General features: G+C 38.8%; 1 protein-coding gene across 1 annotated transcript in view; it reads left to right on the forward strand.

The window, feature by feature from the left end:
• UBR5 (ubiquitin protein ligase E3 component n-recognin 5) overlaps positions 1-19,451 on the forward strand; it is a 172,895-nt gene that overhangs the window by 129,372 nt on the left and 24,072 nt on the right. The window contains exons 33-47 of the mRNA XM_049854462.1: positions 3,361-3,521; positions 3,643-3,882; positions 6,559-6,682; positions 7,279-7,390; positions 8,638-8,769; positions 9,252-9,509; positions 10,100-10,368; positions 10,541-10,752; positions 12,099-12,329; positions 12,806-12,879; positions 14,036-14,208; positions 14,303-14,416; positions 15,373-15,593; positions 17,309-17,429; positions 17,523-17,621. Coding sequence (XP_049710419.1) covers positions 3,361-3,521; positions 3,643-3,882; positions 6,559-6,682; positions 7,279-7,390; positions 8,638-8,769; positions 9,252-9,509; positions 10,100-10,368; positions 10,541-10,752; positions 12,099-12,329; positions 12,806-12,879; positions 14,036-14,208; positions 14,303-14,416; positions 15,373-15,593; positions 17,309-17,429; positions 17,523-17,621 — 2,541 coding nt within the window. The remainder of the gene's footprint in view (positions 1-3,360; positions 3,522-3,642; positions 3,883-6,558; positions 6,683-7,278; positions 7,391-8,637; positions 8,770-9,251; positions 9,510-10,099; positions 10,369-10,540; positions 10,753-12,098; positions 12,330-12,805; positions 12,880-14,035; positions 14,209-14,302; positions 14,417-15,372; positions 15,594-17,308; positions 17,430-17,522; positions 17,622-19,451) is intronic.

Raw genomic sequence — 19,451 nt, forward strand, 5'->3', positions numbered from 1 at the left:
ACTGCTGTGACCCAGTGTCTCCTTTGGCTTGCTCAAAGTGACACCTTTGCTTTTTAACACTTTAAAGAAGTCTTTTGCAGCAGATATGCCCAGTGCAATATGGCATCTGATTTCTTGACTGCTGCTTCCATGGGTGTTGATTGTGAATCCAAGTAAAATGAAATCCTTGACAGCTTCAATCTTTTCTCCATTTATCATGATGTTGCTTATTGGTCCACTTGTGAGGAGTTTTGTTTTCTCTATGTTGAGGTGTAATCCATACTGAAGGCTATAGTCTTTGACCATCAGTAAGTGCTTCAAGTCCTCTTTGCTTTCAGCAAGCAAGCTTGTATCATCTGCATATGGTAGGTTGTTAATGAGACGTCCTCCAATCCTGATGCTGTGTTCTTCTTCATATACTCCAGCTTCTTGTGTTAATTGCTCAGCATAGATATTGAGTAAGTATGGTGAAAGGATACAACCCTGATGCACACTTTATCCTGATTTTAAACCACACGGTATTCCCTTGCTCTGTTCGAATGATTGCCCCTTGGTTTATGTACAGGTTCCTCATGAGCACGATTAATAAGTGTTCTGGAATTCCCATTCTTCACATTGTTAATCCATGATTTGGTATAATCCACACCCAGTTGAATGCCTTTCCTTCATTTACTGATGTGGCATGACTCAAAATGAGAAGAAACAACTGCAGACAACCATTAATAGTCAGAATGTGGAATGTACGAAGTATGAATCTAGGAAAATTGGAAGTCATCAAAAATGAAATGCATGAAGATCAGTGTCCTACGCATTAGTGAGCTGAAGTGGACTAGTATTGGCCATTTTCAATCGGACAATCATACGGTCTACTGTGCTGGAAATGACAAACTGAAGAGGAATGGCGTCACATTCATTTGTCAAAAAGAACATTTTAAGATCTATCGTGAAGTACAGTGCTGTCAGCAATAGCGTAATATCCGTATGGTGCCTACAAGGAAGACCAGTTAATACGACTGTTGTTCAGATTTTAGCACCAACCACTAATGCCAAAGATGAAGAAATTGAGTATTTTTACCAACTTATGCAGCCTAGAGTTGATCAGACCTGCAGTCAAGATGCTATCAGTGATTGGAGTGCAAAAGTTGGAAACAGAGAAGGATCAGTAAATGGAAAATATGGCCTGTGACAAGTGATGCCAGAGATTGCATGATAAAAATTTGCAAGACCAACAGCTTACTCATTGCGAATATCTTCTTTCAACAACATAAACGTCAGCTATACATGTGAACCTTGCCATATGGAATACACAGGAATCACATTGACTACATCTGTGGAAAGAGATGATGGAAAAGCTCCAATCAGTCAGAACAAGGCCAGGAGCCAACTGCAGAACAGACCATTAATTGCTCACATGCAGGTTCAAGTTGAAGCTGAAGAAGAAACAAGTCCATGAGAGCCGAAATATGTTCTTGAGTATATCCCACCTGAATTTAGAGACCATCTCAAGAATTGGTTTGACCTATTGAATGCTGATGTCAGAAGACCAGACAAGTTGTGGAATGACATCAAGGACATCATACATGAAGAAAGCAAAAGGTCGTTAAAAGACAGGAAGGAAAGAAAAGACCAAAATGCACATCAAAAGAGACTCTGAATTTCCCACAGGTACTATAAAAAAAACAAACCAACCAGCCTGTTGCCGTCGAGTCAGTTGCGACTCATGATTTTTAACACATATATTTGGGTTCACAATTCAGTCCATAATGGTGCTAAACATTAATTACTAAATATTGTTAAACGTTAATGCTTAGGACTATGAAAATAAAGTTAAGAAACTGCATGTTGAAACCCTGGTGGTGTGGTGGTTAAGAGGTACGACTGCTAACCAAAAGATCGGCCGCTCGATTCCACCAGATGCTCCTTGGAAACCCTATGGGGCGGTTCTGCTCTGTCCTATAGGGTCGTTATGAGTCGGAATCGACTTGACAGCACTGGATTTTTTTTTTTTTTTAATATGCACGTTGCAGTTCAGATCCACCAGCTGCTCCTTAGAAACTCTATGGGGCACTTCTACTCCGTCCTATAGTGTCACTATGAATCGGAACCAGCTGAACAGCACCTAACAACAATAGCATGCGTGTTAAGGAGCCCTTGTCCCACAGTGGTTAAGCGACCGTCTGCTAACTGAAAGGTAGGTGGTTCGGACCCACCAGCAGCTCTTTGGGAGAAAGATGTGGCAGCCTGCCTCTGTAAAGATTACAGCTTTGGTGAAGTCAGCACAACTGGACTAAACCAAAAGCAAAGAAGTTTTCTGAATAAACTGAGTGTTTCAAAGGCCAGCGTAGCAGGGCCCGGGGTTTGAGGACCGTGGTTTCGGGGAACATCTAAGTCAGTTGGCATAATAAAATCTATTAAGAAAACATTCTGCATCCCACTTTGGAGAGTGGCATCTGGGGTCTTAAACGCTAGCAAGTGGCCATCTAAGATGCATCAATTGCTCTCAACCCACTTGGACCAAAGGGGAATGAAGAACACCAAGGACACAAGGTAATTATGAGCCCAGGAGACAGAAAGGGCCACATAAACCAGAGATTACATCAGCCTGAGACCAGAAGAGCTAGATGGCGCCCGGCTACAACCGATGACTGCCCTGAGAGGGAACACAACAGAGAACCCCTGAGGGAGCCGGGGAGCAGTGAGACGCAAACCCCAAATTCTCATGAAAAGACCAGACTTAATGGTCTGACTGAGACTAGAAGGACCCTGGTGGTCATGGCCCCCAGACCTTCTGTTAGCCCAGGACAGAAATCATTCTCAAACCCAACTGTTCAGACAGGGATTGGACTAGACAATGGGATAGAAAAAGATGCTGGTGAAGAATGAGCTTCTGGATCAAGTAGACACTTGAGACTATATTGGCATCTCTCATCTGGAGGGGAGATGAGAGGGTAGAGGGGGTCAGAAGCTGGCGGAATGGACACAAAAAGAGTGGGGGGAAGCAGGAGAGAAATTAGGAGTATATAGCAAGGTGTATATAAATTTTTTTTTTTATATAAATTTTTGTATGAGAGACTGACTTGATTTGTAAACTTTGACTTCAAGCACAGCAAAAAAAAAAAAAAAAGATTACAGCCTTGGAAACCCTATGGGGAAGTTTTACTGTGTCCTGTAGGGTTGGTTTTAGTTGAAATCAACTTGATGGCACACGACAATATATGTATATTGTATAAATTAATCATTGACATTGTAAATGTTTTGGTTAAATTTAGTTTGAGATTTTATGAAGTGTTAATGTTGAAAAAGTGTTAGAACTTTGTACTTTATGAATGTCTGAACATCTTATTAAATGCCTCAATAATAATAGAGTATAATTTCTTTAAGCTTTTAGATACTCTACTGGGTACTCTAGTGAAAGAACTGCAAAACAAATATACACCTGGACGTAGAGAAGAAGCTATTGCTGTGACAATGAGATTTCTCCGTTCAGTGGCAAGAGTTTTTGTCATTCTTAGTGTGGAAATGGCTTCTTCCAAAAAGAAAAAGTAAGAGATCCTTTTTGATTTTGGTGTTCATACCATTTTGCACACATTTTTTTGGGTAGTGATAACATCATGTATATGAAAGGATTCATAAAAGACTCTTACATTTTCCTTTTTGCTTTAGCAATTTTATCCCGCAGCCCATTGGAAAGTGCAAGCGTGTATTCCAAGCCCTGCTGCCGTACGCCGTGGAGGAGTTGTGTAACGTAGCAGAATCGCTGATTGTCCCCGTCAGAATGGGGGTCGCCCGCCCAACTGCGCCGTTTACCCTGGCGAGCACCAGCATAGATGCCATGCAAGGCAGTGAGGAATTATTTTCAGTGGAGCCGCTGCCACCACGACCGTCATCTGATCAATCTAGCAGGTAAGTTTCTACCTGGTAACATTCTGGTGAATTTTTTCTCTGGAGATACCATGTTTGGGTTACTAAAACATGTGCATAAGTACTCAGGTTGTGTACATGATCATTTGCTACGCCAGTGGCAGTTTACTTGTTTAGGACATTGAAAAGCACTTTAACAGTTACAAAGGTGATAGACATAGCTGTGGGTTTTTTTTTTTTTTCCTGGAAAGATGTTGTTTTTATTATGTTAATGAAGTAATCTTAGAAGAAATTTTACTTCAGATTTCTGTAGACAACATCACTTCGTTTTTTTTTTTACCCTTAAATATTGTCTTCAATAAGGCCAAGTTGAGAGGATGTAAGGACCTAAAACTTTCTGTGTCTGAAAGCCTTTGCTAGGGAGAGGAGAAAACATAAAAGGATATAACTGTTTTATTGTATAATCTAAATAACACCAGAAAGCTGGATTTTTAAATACCCTCTAAAACAACCATATAATCTAGCATAATAATAATAGTTTCTAGTTTTAAAATTATTTATTCTTAAGTTTCATTCATCTTTTTGATTTGTTTGATAGCTTCCCTGACTGTAAGCTTGTTGAGTTAGAATGTTTAGAAACTACAACTTTGAGGTGTCCTTTAGTACTGTGCTTCTTGAACTTTAATATGAATGCAGATCATTTGGGATCTTCTTAATACGCATATGCTAATTCTTTAGGTGTGGGATGGGTCTTGAGATTCTGTGTTTCTTGTGAACTGTCAGGTGACGCCAGTGCTGCTGGTTCAGGAGTCGCATTTTTGAGTAGTAGGGCTCTAGAGATCCTTGGTAAAGATTTTGTTACCATGTGTATTTATAGCAACCTTTTAAGAAGCATCTTTAGAACCTAAAGACGTGTCCCCTTCTTTTGTGGAAAACATCTTTCTCTTAATAAGGATGACATGCTTTAGCGTTTCGGACAGTTCCTAAGACTTCATCCCTGGGTTTCATCTGGGTTGATGTTGAGTGTCTACTGTCTCATTATTGTCTATATTACTCCATATGCCTACATACGTATACTTCTTTTTCTTTACTGTGAGTTTTCCTAGGATACCCCAGAATCTAAATCCGGATTTATCTGACAAAGCTCTCTCATGGTAGCCTTATGATTGATACACCTCTAGGATTTGCTGGAAATTGTTGTATATCAAGTATGTATCTTCAGGCTTGCCAAATCCATCAAATAGTTCTCTAATTTACTTGAGCTGTCTGTGATTCTCTGTGAGGAACCCAGCAATTAATTAAGTGGTATTCCTTTGGGAACTCTTTGTGCCCTTTCTTGGTTTTGTTCCAGAGCATAAAAATGTGTGTCTGTTGAATCGATCTGGGGATTATCTCACCTGTAAACACTGCCCATAAGCCTGTTTCTACCCAGTTTCAGGATTTTGCTTGCGTCATCTCACCCTACTTAGTCTCGTTATTAAAGTATTGTATACTCTTAAGCACTCCTCTTCACTCCATTTCCTTTGTTGATTTGGGGCCAGCCTCTTAAACCTTCCCAAAAAGATGATCTCCTCATCTGATAATCAAGAGATAGTGCTAATTACAGTCACTCCTTCCTGTAAGGATGTATTTTGACCAGTGTTATAATCACAGCTTTTAATAAGTAAAAAAGTAAATTAGTTCCCGAGCTGTTCCTTGGGTGGTAGGTGGTATTTATCACCTCATTGAGTGTAAAGTCTTGAGTGTAGTACTTTTGCTTCTTCTGTTGTTTCCTTCTACCTCTTCAAAACTTTGATGTCCTTATTAATTAATCTATTTTCACTTTATGCCACTCATATAACAATGTTGTTGTCATTCATTGTTCATTGTCATCGAATTTGCTTTGATTCATAGCGGTCTTCTGTCTTACAGAAGAAAACATTGCATGCTCCTACACCATCCTCACAGTCTTGGTATGTTTTGAGCCCAGCATTGCAGCCACTAAGTGAATCGTCTTACTGGATATTCATCAGTTAATAACTAGTGAATGATCAATAAGCTGATACAAAGTAGGAATTATGTCAGGTCTTTTAAAGAGTTAACCACATCAGTTGTCCATCAAGTCAGCTCCAACTCATGATGACCCCATGTGTGTTAGAGTAGAACTGTGCTCCATAGGGTTTTCAGGGGCTTATTTTTAAGAAGTAGATTGCCAGGCCTTTCTCTGGGTGGCCTTGAACCTCCAACCTTTTAGTTAGCAGCTGGGCACGTTAACTGTTTGAACCACCCAGGGCCTCTGAACACTGAAAGAGTAGATCACGTGTAATAAATACACTTTTTGTTAATAAATGTTGATGTTGGAGCCTTCAGAAGTTGCAGACTGCTGGTGTGGGAAACAATTGAGAAGGAAAAATCTTATTCTTTAGAACTTTTAAATGGGTAGAGCTCATATAGATATATGCATTAATATAGAATTGAAATGACTTAGTTTAAAAGTAAAAACAAATTTTGAGATTTAGAAGTTAAGTCTTTATGGTAAATAAAATAATTTCTTTTGGAGTTCATGTTTTCTGATATGCTATAGATTAATTATTGTTGAGTTCCAAGAATTCTTAGCATCTTAGCACGTCTCTCACATGAGTGAGCTAAATGGTCTCGCAGAGAAGCGTAAATGTACTGTGTCCTGTCTGTCTGAGAGGTGGCAGCAGCAGCATTCCCAGAACCTCTGATCCCTTACAGTTCCAGCCAGTCGCAGTCATCCTACATCATCCGGAATCCACAGCAGAGGCGCATCAGCCAGTCGCAGCCTGTGCGGGGCAGAGACGAAGAACAGGATGACATTGTTTCAGCAGATGTGGAAGAGGTGGTTTTAATTGTGGTCGATGAAAAGCTTTTATTTGTGGGGGGAAAGGGGAGAGTAGTCGCTTTAGCTTTTATTAACAGGAGTGTAAGACTACTATATGCATTTGTACCCAACCTTTAGACTTTTATATGTTCTTATTTGTGGTTATACATACTAAAAATATTTTAATAATCTCTGATTTACTGGATAGTAGAAAATTGTACATAAAAAGTTGCTTTCATCTAAGGGTTAATAGTAAAGATTTTTTAATGTTAAAAAAATGCTAGTTTTTTGCCATATGTTTGTAGGTAGAGAAGATACTACAAATTTGAGATAAATTTCATAAATGGCAGAAGTATAAAAAAAACCTTACATCCCCACAAATGTAATCCTTATATACTTCTAATTTAATAATCAAACTTTTTATAGGTTGATATATTTTTAATAGCAAATTGTCACTAGCAATGAGGATTTTCAAAACTCTAAGTGTACGATTTATAATCCCCTGTAGTTAAGGATCTTTGTGTTTTATTTTACTAATTGCTGTGGGGGACCATTGATAGAGATGTGGGTTTATTATGCACTTTGATTGTCTACAAATAAGATTCTGGATTTAGGTTGAGGTGGTAGAGGGTGTGGCTGGAGAAGAGGACCATCATGATGAACAGGAAGAACACGGGGAAGAAAACGCTGAGGCCGAGGGACAGCATGATGAGCACGATGAAGACGGTATGCAGGTTATTTGAAAAATTATTCCCTACAAGTAAATTTTGTTCAGTATGTTTTCTGCCAAGGGATTCTGTAGCATCTATTTGAAAACTTTTAGTGGGTAACGATCCTGTTCGAGTTGCTGTCGAGTCAGATCTGACTCACGTTGACCCCATGTGTGTCAGCCTAGAACTGGGATCCATCGAGTCAGAGCTGACTCACGTTGGCCCCGTGTGTGTCAGACTAGAACTGGGATCCGTCGAGTCAGAGCTGACTCACGTTGGCCCCGTGTGTGTCAGACTAGAACTGGGATCCGTCGAGTCAGAGCTGACTCACGTTGGCCCCGTGTGTGTCAGACTAGAACTGGGATCCGTCGAGTCAGAGCTGACTCACGTTGGCCCCGTGTGTGTCGGACTAGAACTGGGATCCATAAAGTTTCAATGGCCGAGTGTTGGGACGTAGATCACCAGGACTGTCTTCCGAAGTGCCTCTGAATGGACTTGAATTTCTGTCCTTTTGTAGCAACCGAGTGCATTAACCGTTTGCACCACCCAGGGACTACCAGGTCGTAGTTGCCATCATGCATATTCTGACTCTAACGACCCACAGGACAGAGTAGAACTGCCACATAGGGTTTCCAAGGCTATAATCTATAGGAGCAGACTGCTACATCTTTCACCCATGGAGCGGCTAGTGGGTTCAAACTGCTGACCTTTTGGTTGGCAGCTGAGTGCTTTAACCACTGTGCCACCAGGGTAGACTTTTTTGGGACCAGCTTTATTCAGGTATCGTTGAAATATAATAAACTGCACATATTAAAGTTGGCAGGTTTATACATTTTGACATATGCATATACCCATGAAATATCAAGGATAGATGTTTTTGACTTCCTCTCACTCTTCTATCCTGTTGTGACAGCCTAATATGTAAAACAGATGAAAATGGCTCAAGTGAACTTAGCCCAGAGCTCTGCCCAGTGACTGAAGCCCCCTGTTCTAGACACTTTTTGCAGATACCTGAGGCTCTGCAAAACAGATTTTGAATTCCCGTGCAGTAGTTCACTGAGTACCATAACTTACCTAGTCATACTTCTAATATTGAGTAGTCACTTATTCTTAACCATAGTAGTTAACCCCTTTTCTCTTACCAGTATGCTTTTCTTAGTTCCCACCCTTACGATATTTTGGCTTATGAGACCCCGTCTTGATCTATAGGGAGTTTGTGCTTTGTTTCTTTTCTTGTTCTTATTATTTAAATATATTTTCTAGGGAGTGACATGGAGCTAGACTTGTTAGCCGCAGCTGAAACAGAAAGTGACAGTGAAAGTAACCACAGCAACCAAGATAATGCTAGTGGGCGCAGAAGTGTCGTCACTGCAGCAACGGCTGGCTCGGAAGCAGGTATGTTGCCCTGTCCCGGCACCTTCCTTGCTTAGGCTGAGGCTGTGTGTGTATTCAGTGTGAATGCATTAAACCGTGCTGAATGTGAGATGCATGAGGGTTACAGAACCTTTTTATAACTTTATCCTTTTTCCCTGTAGATAGAAGATATTATTTAGTTATTTTTTTCCCCCTGCTTTTCTAGTTTTTAAATAATGGATTAATTATAAGGTTCATTTGAAAGTGTCCCCCCCCCACCCCCACCCCCATGAAACCATTTTAACGGTGGGTTTTGTGGACTACTTATTGAACACAACCTGGCATTCTGCTCAATATGTATACTTCCCTGAAAGAGGGCATACATTGCTTTAATTGTGGTAGATGAAAGGCTTTTACTTGGGGAGGGGGAAGAGGAGAGTATTGCCACCATGCCACTTTGGGCTAGATCATTTTAATTATAAGAAACTCACAGTGCTTTTGGTTTTAAAAATAAAAAAATTTAGGAGCAAGCAGTGTTCCTGCCTTCTTTTCTGAAGATGATTCTCAGTCAAACGACTCAAGTGATTCCGACAGCAGCAGTAGTCAGAGTGATGACATAGAACAGGAGACATTTATGCTTGATGAGCCATTAGAAAGAACCACAAATAGCTCCCATGCCAACGGTGCTGCCCAAGCTCCCCGCTCCATGCAGTGGGCTGTCCGCAATACCCAGCATCAGCGGGCGGCCAGCACAGCCCCTTCCAGCACATCCACACCAGCAGGCAAGTCTGATGACTCTGTATTCGTAGTAGTGCTAAATAGGTTTTATTTTAATTACGTATGTTCATCCAGAGAAGAGATTAAATAATTTTTTAGATCGTTCCTCATTGTTTTGCTAAGTTTCAAATATAAATATTACTTATATGTCATTATAGCATAGTTTCTCACTCTTGGCACTATTACCACTTGGGCTGGCTAACTCTTTGTTGTTGGGGGACCGTCTTGTGCATTGTAGGATGTCTAGTGGCATTCTTGGCCTATACGCATTAGATACCAGTAGCTCCCCTTCCTGGCTTCCCTGCTCCTCACCCCAGTTGTGACAACCACAAATGTCTCCAGATTGCCAGATGTCCTCGGGGAGGGGCTAATGCAAAACTGCTCCTGGTTGAGAGCATTATAGTGATTCTTGCCCCCAGCCCCTCCAACCCACCACTTACCTCCCCTGTTAATGTGGTTTAAAAAAAGCTTTTTGTTCAATCAGCTTCCACATATTAGCGAGTCATGTTTTAGATTTATGTAAGTGTATACAGCGCTAGAGAAATACAATTAGCAACTGACATTATCTCATTGTGGTTGTCCTTTTTCCTTATAGCAAGTTCAGCGGGTTTGATTTATATTGATCCTTCAAACTTACGTCGGAGTGGTACCATCAGTACAAGTGCTGCAGCTGCAGCAGCTGCTTTGGAAGCTAGCAATGCCAGCAGCTACTTAACATCTGCAAGCAGTTTAGCCAGGGCTTACAGCATTGTCATCAGACAAATCTCAGACTTGATGGGCCTTATTCCTAAGTATAATCACCTAGTGTACTCTCAGATTCCAGCAGCAGTGAAATTGACTTACCAAGATGCAGTAAACTTACAGGTATGAAACCACTTAAAAGTTAATTAATTCACATCTATCTTTTGGCTGTCCATTACGAGAATTCCAGCATACTGGGAATTAATCTTACAAATGTTTTCATGCTGACATAATACTACTATATCAAATTTAACTTTATTTGGTAGTTTTAACTATTTTAGTTTGGTCTTCATAGAACTATGTAGAAGAAAAGCTTATTCCCACTTGGAACTGGATGGTCAGTATTATGGATTCTACTGAAGCTCAATTACGTTATGGTTCTGCATTAGCATCTGCTGGTGATCCAGGACATCCAAACCATCCTCTTCACGCATCTCAAAACTCAGCGCGAAGAGAGAGGATGACTGCACGAGAGGAGGCTAGTTTAAGAACGCTTGAAGGCAGACGGTATGAAATTCTTCATGTATGATTGTGTGTTCAGACAGAGCTCTTAAATTCTAGGTTAAATCCTTTTCGATGGCTGTTGTATAAACCCTTACCATATTTGTGAAGGAGGAAATACCACTTCTACATTTGTGTGCCCACCCCCCCTCCCCCCCGCAAGGTATTTTCATAACATGTAAAAAGAAAAAACTGGCCTAGCAGCACTTACACAAATACCTTGTGGTGGAAGGGAGCGGTTGACAAACAAATGTAGAAGGCATGTGTAATTTGCATAAAAATATGGTAAGTGCCTTGGATTTTAAGATTTAAAATTTTTTTTTTAAATTGTCATGCATCTGAGGCAAAATGAGTTTAAGATATAATTCACATACCATATACTTCACCCATTTAAAGTATACAGTTCAGTAGTTTTGAATGGCCATGAGCCATCCTAGTGGGTATGAAGTATCTTACTATGATTTTGATTTGTGTTTTCCTGAAGACGGATGATATTGACCATCTTTTCATGTGCTTATTGGCCATTTGTCTAGTCAGAATCTTTGCTCGGTTTTTAAAATTGGGTTATTTTTTTTTTATTATTGATTGGTATGAGTTCTTTGTATGTTCTGAATACAAGTCCCTTATGCAATATACACTGTGCAAAAATTTTCTTCCATTCTGTGGGTTGTCTTCACTTTTTTGATGGTATCATTTGAAGCACAAAAATTTTTAATTTTGATGAAGTCCAGTTTACCCGTTTTTATTTTGTTCCTTGTGCTTTTGGTTTCATTTATCTATTTAGGCAGTGGTTCTCAATGTGTGGTCTCCAGAACAGCATCATTAGCATCACCTGGGAATTTATCATAAATGCAAATTTTTGGCCCCTGTCCCAGACCTGTTGAAACTATGGGTGTGAAGCCAGCTGTCTGTTTTAACAAGCCTTCCAGGTGATTCTGGAAACCCTGGTGGCGTAGTGGTTAAGAGCTACAGCTGCTAACCAAGATGTCAGCAGTTCAAATCTACCAGGTGTTCCTTGGAAACTGTATGGGTCAGTTCTACTCTGTCCTGTAGTGTCGCTGTGTGTCAGAATCAACTCAACAGTAGTAGGTTTGGTTTTTTTATGGGTCCACGTGATTCTGATGTATGCTGAATTTTAAGAACCCATATTTTTAGGGAAGGAGCTCCTTCTCCCATTCCAGTGGACACTGTAAATCAGATACAGCGGTTGTATTTCTAAAGCAGAATCTCAGGCTTAATGTGCTTTTTATTTAAGAATATTCTCAGTTCCTAATTTTGCATATATATGATAATGGTACATTTCATATTTGTGTTCTGTTTGGAAACATTTTCTTTTCCTTTTGCTCCAATAGACGTGCCACTTTGCTCAGTGCCCGTCAAGGAATGATGTCTGCTCGAGGGGACTTCCTAAATTATGCACTCTCTTTAATGCGGTCTCACAATGATGAGCATTCTGATGTTCTTCCAGTTTTGGATGTTTGTTCACTGAAGCATGTGGCATATGTTTTTCAAGCCCTTATATATTGGATTAAAGCAATGAATCAGCAGACAACATTGGATACACCTCAATTGGAACGCAAAAGGTATCCATACTTGCGTGAGGTTGGTTTAAGAAATGCTTGCGTGGTGTGGTCTCCATCTGTACACTGTCAGATTTTGGAGTAAGGAGAATGACACTGCAAAAGAGAAATAGTACAGGAATATTTGACAGGAGAAAGTAGCCTTACTCCGTAGCTAGTCCTCACTTAAAATGAAAAACTTAAGAATCCAGTTAAACTTCATGATTAAGATACTTTGACCTGATTGTTTATCATAATTTTTATTGGAGTTTGTATAGGCACTAACTATTTCTTGGCGTGATTAGCTTTTTGCTTCTGTTGAGCTCATTTTGTGGTCACAGCACAATTGGCTGGTCAGTCTACTATTTCCCAAACAGTATTTAACATTGGTTAGCTACTGAAGAGACCTTTTCAATGCTTGCTTGTAATTCCCCCCACCTTTGCTCCTGTTCACATTGCACAAAAAGTTCGTGTAAAATGACTCACTTGTCTTTTTAAAGGACGCGAGAACTCTTGGAACTGGGTATTGATAATGAAGATTCAGAACATGAAAATGATGATGACACCAATCAAAGTTAGTGCACAGAAAATCTGCTAATCTGCTTCAAGAAATGGCTGCCTCAGTATTTCCCCTTCAAGCTTTTTAACTTCATTATTTTCTGTCTGGGTGGGAATTTCTCTTTTCTCCTCTATGTTCCGTTTGTTACCTTTTTCTGTCCATTTCTTTCTTACACATCCTTGCAGCATATGTTTCATAATTAAGGATGAACTAAAGAAATGTTATTAATTTTTCAGCAGCTGGTATTTTTCTACTTTATCTTCTCTATATCTCTCCTTTGCATTTCTCTTGGCTTTATGTTTGCTTTTACTCTTAAGTGTATAGGTACAACATTAAATAAAGTCTTAGAAAAAAATCTTTGTTAGAATTGATGCAAAATAGATTCAGCCAAGAAAATGAGGAATAGCAAATAATCAAAACTCTTAACAGTTAATGCAATGAAAATACAGAAAATATTCCAAACTCAAGAATTTTCTCAAAAAGTTTTAATACCACTGAATTTTAGAATCTTCTGCAGTCTATACTTTTCAGCTCTATATAATTATATATAAATATAATGGAGATTAAAAGATTTTAAAAGTAGGGCTAAATAGTCCACTTGCATGTTTCTTATTATCAATTATTACTTTTATTCAGTCCAGGGAAAGACAATTGACCTGACGTATTTTTTGAGAACCTAGCCATAGCCACCTGCCATTTTCACAGCACACTGTAAGCACTGCTCAACGTTTTGTGCTGACTTCCTACTGGGATGCATGAGTAACCCCAACAGTGCTCTCTCAGAGCAGTCTTAGAGAGGGAGCAGGAGAATTTAAAAATGAGCAGGTGCTCAGTTTAAGCTGATGACCATCTCCTCCTTTTGGGGTCATCAGTGAGTTGGGTCCTGAATATGCTCAGGAATCTGGCTGTATTCTGTTTTGAATTTCAGAGAGATAAACAGGATGATATGGAAAACTTCTGTTGAATACAGAATGGAATGATATTTATTACTTCCAATATTTTGAATTATCACTTTAAAAATGTTAATCAAAATTTTGGGCTATTAACTTATTGTTGAGTGGTATTAAAATTTTATAAAGAGACATCAGGAGTTTTGGATTGAGCAAATTAATATTAATCATCCCAATACTTACATGATTTTCCCTAAAACATTTTATCTTTTTATGTTTAGGTGCTACTTTGAATGATAAGGATGACGACTCCCTTCCAGCAGAAACTGGCCACAACCATCCATTTTTCCGACGCTCAGACTCCATGACGTTCCTTGGGTGCATACCGCCAAATCCATTCGAAGTGCCTCTGGCTGAAGCCATCCCCTTGGCTGATCAGCCACATCTGTTGCAGGTAATTTAAACAAACCAGCCTTAAGGTTTCTTTTGATTGCCTTTATTTCTTTTAAGTGTTCAATGTAACTAGAATATTTTTGTTAAAATTCCAGCCAAATGCTAGAAAGGAGGATCTTTTTGGCCGTCCAAGTCAGGGTCTTTATTCTTCATCTGCCAGTAGTGGGAAGTGCTTAATGGAGGTTACAGTGGATAGAAACTGCCTTGAGGTAAGATGGTAAAAATACTTCACAATACTTTGCTAATAGTAACCACTTGTGTCCCAGCATCCAGATTTTTGGAAGTACGTTAATTCAGAAGATTGTTTTTCCAAAAATAATGGGAATGCCAGACATTCTTGCCTCATAGCGTAATAGAAAGATTTCCAGTACTGTCATTAGCCTGCTCTGAGAATAACTTGCTCTGTGTCAGGTCACTTCATCCATAAAATGGAAGTTTCATTATGTGCTTTTCTGTTTCACAGAGTTGGTTGTTAGCTGCTGAAAATTTACATTTTTGTATATAATTTGCATGTATAATGTTGGCTTGAAAGTTTTCTTTGACTCAATTACTTTGAGTCTAATAAGGTGGATAAATACGGTAGCATTAAAAATGATACCCAGCATTAGTTGAATAATTCTATTTGCTAGACACTGTCTCAGTTAATCTTCATAACCATGTCAGGTAGAAAGCATTGTTATCCTGATCTTATGGGTAAGAAATTGAGGCTCAGAGAGATTAAATAAATTGTCTAATGTCACACAACTAGTTAAGTAGCAGATCTAGTTTTCAGGTATTGGTGTGATTTGAAAGCCTATTACTCGCCAATAAAAGTAATAACACATTTTAAAGTAGGCATAGAAGAAGTATAGTTGAATAGAATTTTTAAAAAATATCTAAGTAATAAAAGGAAATATAATACTGAAAATGCCTAAGAGACTTAAGTCATCACAGATTCTTTGAAAAGTTCTGTGAGGATGCTATGGTAAATGCATTGGAATTGGGGGTTAGCCAGTGCAATCAGATAGATGAGAAATAGGCTGTATCATCACTGCAGTTGAGAATCCAGAATGAAAAATTAACTACTTCCATGTGATTTCTGTAGAGTATTACAAACTTGGAAAGAAGATGTAGTTACCGTAGTTTTGTTTTTTAATGTTTAACTTTTAAACATAAAAATTCACAGGTTCTTCCAACTAAAATGTCTTATGCTGCCAATCTGAAAAATGTAATGAACATGCAAAATCGACAAAAAAAGGAAGGAGAAGAACAGAATGTGCTGCCAGAAGAAGCTGAGAGCTCCAAGCCAGGGCCATCTGCTCATGATCTTGCTGCACAACTGAAAAGTAGTTTGCTAGCAGAAATCGGACTGACTGAAAGTGAAGGGCCACCTCTTACATCTTTCAGGTATCTGCTAAGCCAAAGTTTTCTTATTTGCATAACTTTATGGCTATTATAATTCTTCTAGGAGTTACAGAATTTTCTTATTTTATTTGTATATTAATGTTATTTTATGAATTCTGTTTTCCTAGTTTATAATCAGATATTAAATATTGATTTGGGTGTTTTTAGACTTTTTTGACTATTTTGTCATTGATGAGTATTCTTTATAGAGAAAACCTTAGTAACTTATTTTTAATGTTACTGACTTAAATATATATATATTTCCATGTAAAATTGTCAGTTATAGACATTACTGCCAGCTCAGTTAAAGGAAACATGTGCATAACTAGAAAAGGCGGAATTTTTCTAGATTTGTGACTCTCACGCTGACCTGGGCTTCTTTGCCAGGTTCGCAGTTGGTAATTCTCTTGCAAGAGGTTAAGTTCTTTGCTTTCACAATGAAAATTTGCTAGTACATGCTGTGGCTTAGTACCATGAAGTGAACTATTGAGCATATACTTTATGCACACTGGGTTTTTTTTTTGGGGGGGGGGTATGTTATTTGGTTACATAGTGTTAGATGATTTTTTTGCATCGGAGGAGTTAACAGGCCAGTTAAGGAAACAAAATATACTATACACACACACACACACACACACACACACACACACATTGTCTAAAAACCATAAAAGGCAAGGGATAATTGTGAATAGGGGTAGTCCAAGCTTCCTTCCAAGAGGCAGTGTGCCTTCAGCTGAGATGGCTAGGATGTATAGGAGCAGACAGATAGAAGGAGAGAAGAGTTAGAGGTAAGACCAGTTAGAGAGCTATTGCAGACAGTCTCTGGGTTATAAATGAGATCTGTTCCTAAGTGTATCTTTAAGTGGAATTTTGTAGGTAAGTCAGAACAGGTGCATAAAGTTCTTATTTAGCCTTACTGTAGTGTAAGAAAAGGCTCAAAGTCTTGTCAATGATTTAAAATCTGCATCTCCAGCAAGTGAAGGCGATTGTAATTAAGAATCTTTGTGAGTGGGGGTTGGTTCACTCATTTCAAACTGAGGGCAAATTTATATAACGTTAAAGGGCAAGTATGAGTTGCCCTTAAGTGGGATGTTCATAATTTGGGAACTTACTGTATTTACTTCAGACTTGTGGTAAATAAAGGCTGAAGTAGAATATTGGCTTTGGGAATGGAAAGGGAGTCAAAGAAAGGAAGAGAAACTCAAGGGTTTGATCACTCTTGAGAAATTGGGGAGAAAAACTAAAATCAACTTCAGATCTGTGCAATAGGGAAATACTAAAAGAAATCAGTGGTGAAGAGGTCATATTCAATTTTAGCCATATTGAGTTTGAGTTGAGCATCATCCAAGTGGACATATTAAACACATTTGGTAATGCTGGTCTGAAGCTTTGTTGAAAGTTTCGAACTAGAGATAGATTTGGGAATCACGTAGAGATGGACGTTGGACTTTGAGAGGAGGTAAAATGAAAGATGAAGATGGGGCAGTCTGGGAATATATCCATACAAAGAGGACAGGAGGAATAAGGGAGTAAAAACGAGAAATTCTGCAAAGAATGAGTAGCTATAGAAAAGTTCCCCGTTAGAGATGCTGTGGTTTGAAGTACTTAAAAACTCAAAATACTGAAAGACCAAGTAAATTACTCTCACTGGCCAAAGTGAGCACGTATTGGAATTGGCTAAATTATTTTTTTCCCCCTCTCCTTTAAACTTCTTACAGGCCACAGTGTAGCTTCATGGGAATGGTTATTTCCCATGATATGCTACTAGGACGCTGGCGCCTTTCTTTAGAACTGTTCGGCAGAGTGTTCATGGAAGATGTTGGAGCAGAACCTGGATCAGTAAGTATTTTGAGCACTTTAGATTCTATTCTGCCTAAGAACATATTTCAGAAAGTAATCCTGTCATTGTGCCTTTTTTTTTTTTTTTTAAAGATCCTGACCGAATTGGGAGGTTTTGAGGTAAAAGAATCAAAATTCCGTAGAGAAATGGAAAAACTGAGAAACCAGCAGTCTAGAGATTTATCACTAGAGGTAAAGGTATTTAGATTTTCTTATACTATATAGATATGTATATATAGTATGCCATTCGTACAAAGTTTAAAACGTAAAATAATCATAGCTCTTGCTTAGGCTTATGTACATGTGTAATTAAATGTTAAAGAAAGTAATGATAATTACCACATTTAGAACAGTTGTTACCTCTGGCAGTTGGTCCTCTAGCATCTTCTACAGATGATCTAAAGATGACCAATTAGTTGTTTTGTTTGTTTGTTTCTAAGTATCATTATGAACTCCTGAATTGAAGCACATTTAATGTGTTTCAGGAGCCCTGGTGGTGCAGTGGTTAAGAGCTCGGCTGCTAACCGAAAGGTCAGCAGTTCAAATCCACCAGCCACTCCTTGGAAACCCTATGGGCCAGTTTTACTCTGTTCTATAGGGTTGCTATGAGTCAGATCGACTTGACGGCAACGGGTTTGATTTTTTTTGGTTAATGTGTTTCATTCCATTGAGGTTGTTATTCTTATTGGTGATCAAATTGTCTCTTCTTTAGCTTATGGGAGTCTCTTCATCTCGGCTCCTGAGTTCTTTTGACTTGACTCCAGCAGTCTTTGATAACATTCTTACTTCTGCAGTGTCTCATCTTGTACGTTTCCTGTCACAGACCTGAAAGCCGTTTCTCCAAGGAACCCTGGTTTCTTTTAGCAGGAAATGGTATTTTGAGATTACAGTCTGGGCTCTAGGGTTGCTTACTGCTGCTAGATTAATCATTGTTTTTAGGTCTTCTTAGTGGACAGAGCTAGGAAATAATCCCTTTGGAAAAAAACAAAAACATTAATTTGTGTGTGTATGTGTGTATATATACACATATATGTAAAATAAGTTCATACTGATAATTCCAATTCGAATTCAAGATTTAGGATCACAAGATTAAGTCTTTATATTCTTCTGCACCAAATATCCCACTTTCCAACAACACTGATAAAACTCATCATTTGTTTTTACCCCACAGTATGCACACAACAGCCACAGAATTACAGCATCAACACTACCACCAACAAAATGGTTATTAAAAATAGCTTAAGATTTATTTACAGTTTTTATCAACAGAGCATATCCAGTTAGAGATGTACAATCAAATTACTATGTTTAAAAGTCACTTGAAATGATTCCTCTTTGTGTGGTTACAGCTGGATACAAGCTAGGGCCTTTTGTTTCATTTTGCTTTCAGTTTTTAGGAATTGTTTTTCCCCTTTTTTGGTTTGGTTTTGTTTCATAATTAGTGTAAATTAATTTTGCAAAGTCAATTCTAGAGTGAGACATATTTAGAGAATTCTGATTTTCATCATTTCACTGCTTCCTTCTTCAATTTTTCTTAAGTTTATCCACTCCCTCCCCCCAGTATACATTTTTTTCCTCCACATCGCTTTTCCCAGTTCACAGGATACCCAGAGATAATGCCACAACTGTACACAGAGATGTTCCTTCTGCCCAGTTTACAGGATATCCAGAGATGATGCCACAGCTGTACACAGAGATGTTGCCTTCCGCCCAGTTCACAGTATACCCAGAGATCATGCCACAGCTGTACACAGAGATGTTCCTTTGCACCCAGTTCACAGGATATCCTGAGATCATGCGACAGCTGTACACAGATGTTCTGTTCCGCATGATATTGACAGCTGCTTAGCACTGCGTTTTGTGGATGTATCCCAGTTTTTTCAGCCAGTCCTTTGTCGATAGACATTTGGGTTTATTACCAGTCTTCTGCTATTACAAATAGTGATGTAACAGATAGCCTCTTTTCTCTTTTTTGCTTATGTATTTTTGCAATAGATTTCTAGACATGGAATTGCTGGGTTG

Source organism: Elephas maximus, chromosome 15 (assembly GCF_024166365.1).
Source record: "Elephas maximus indicus isolate mEleMax1 chromosome 15, mEleMax1 primary haplotype, whole genome shotgun sequence".
NCBI classification, from domain to species: domain Eukaryota; kingdom Metazoa; phylum Chordata; class Mammalia; order Proboscidea; family Elephantidae; genus Elephas; species Elephas maximus.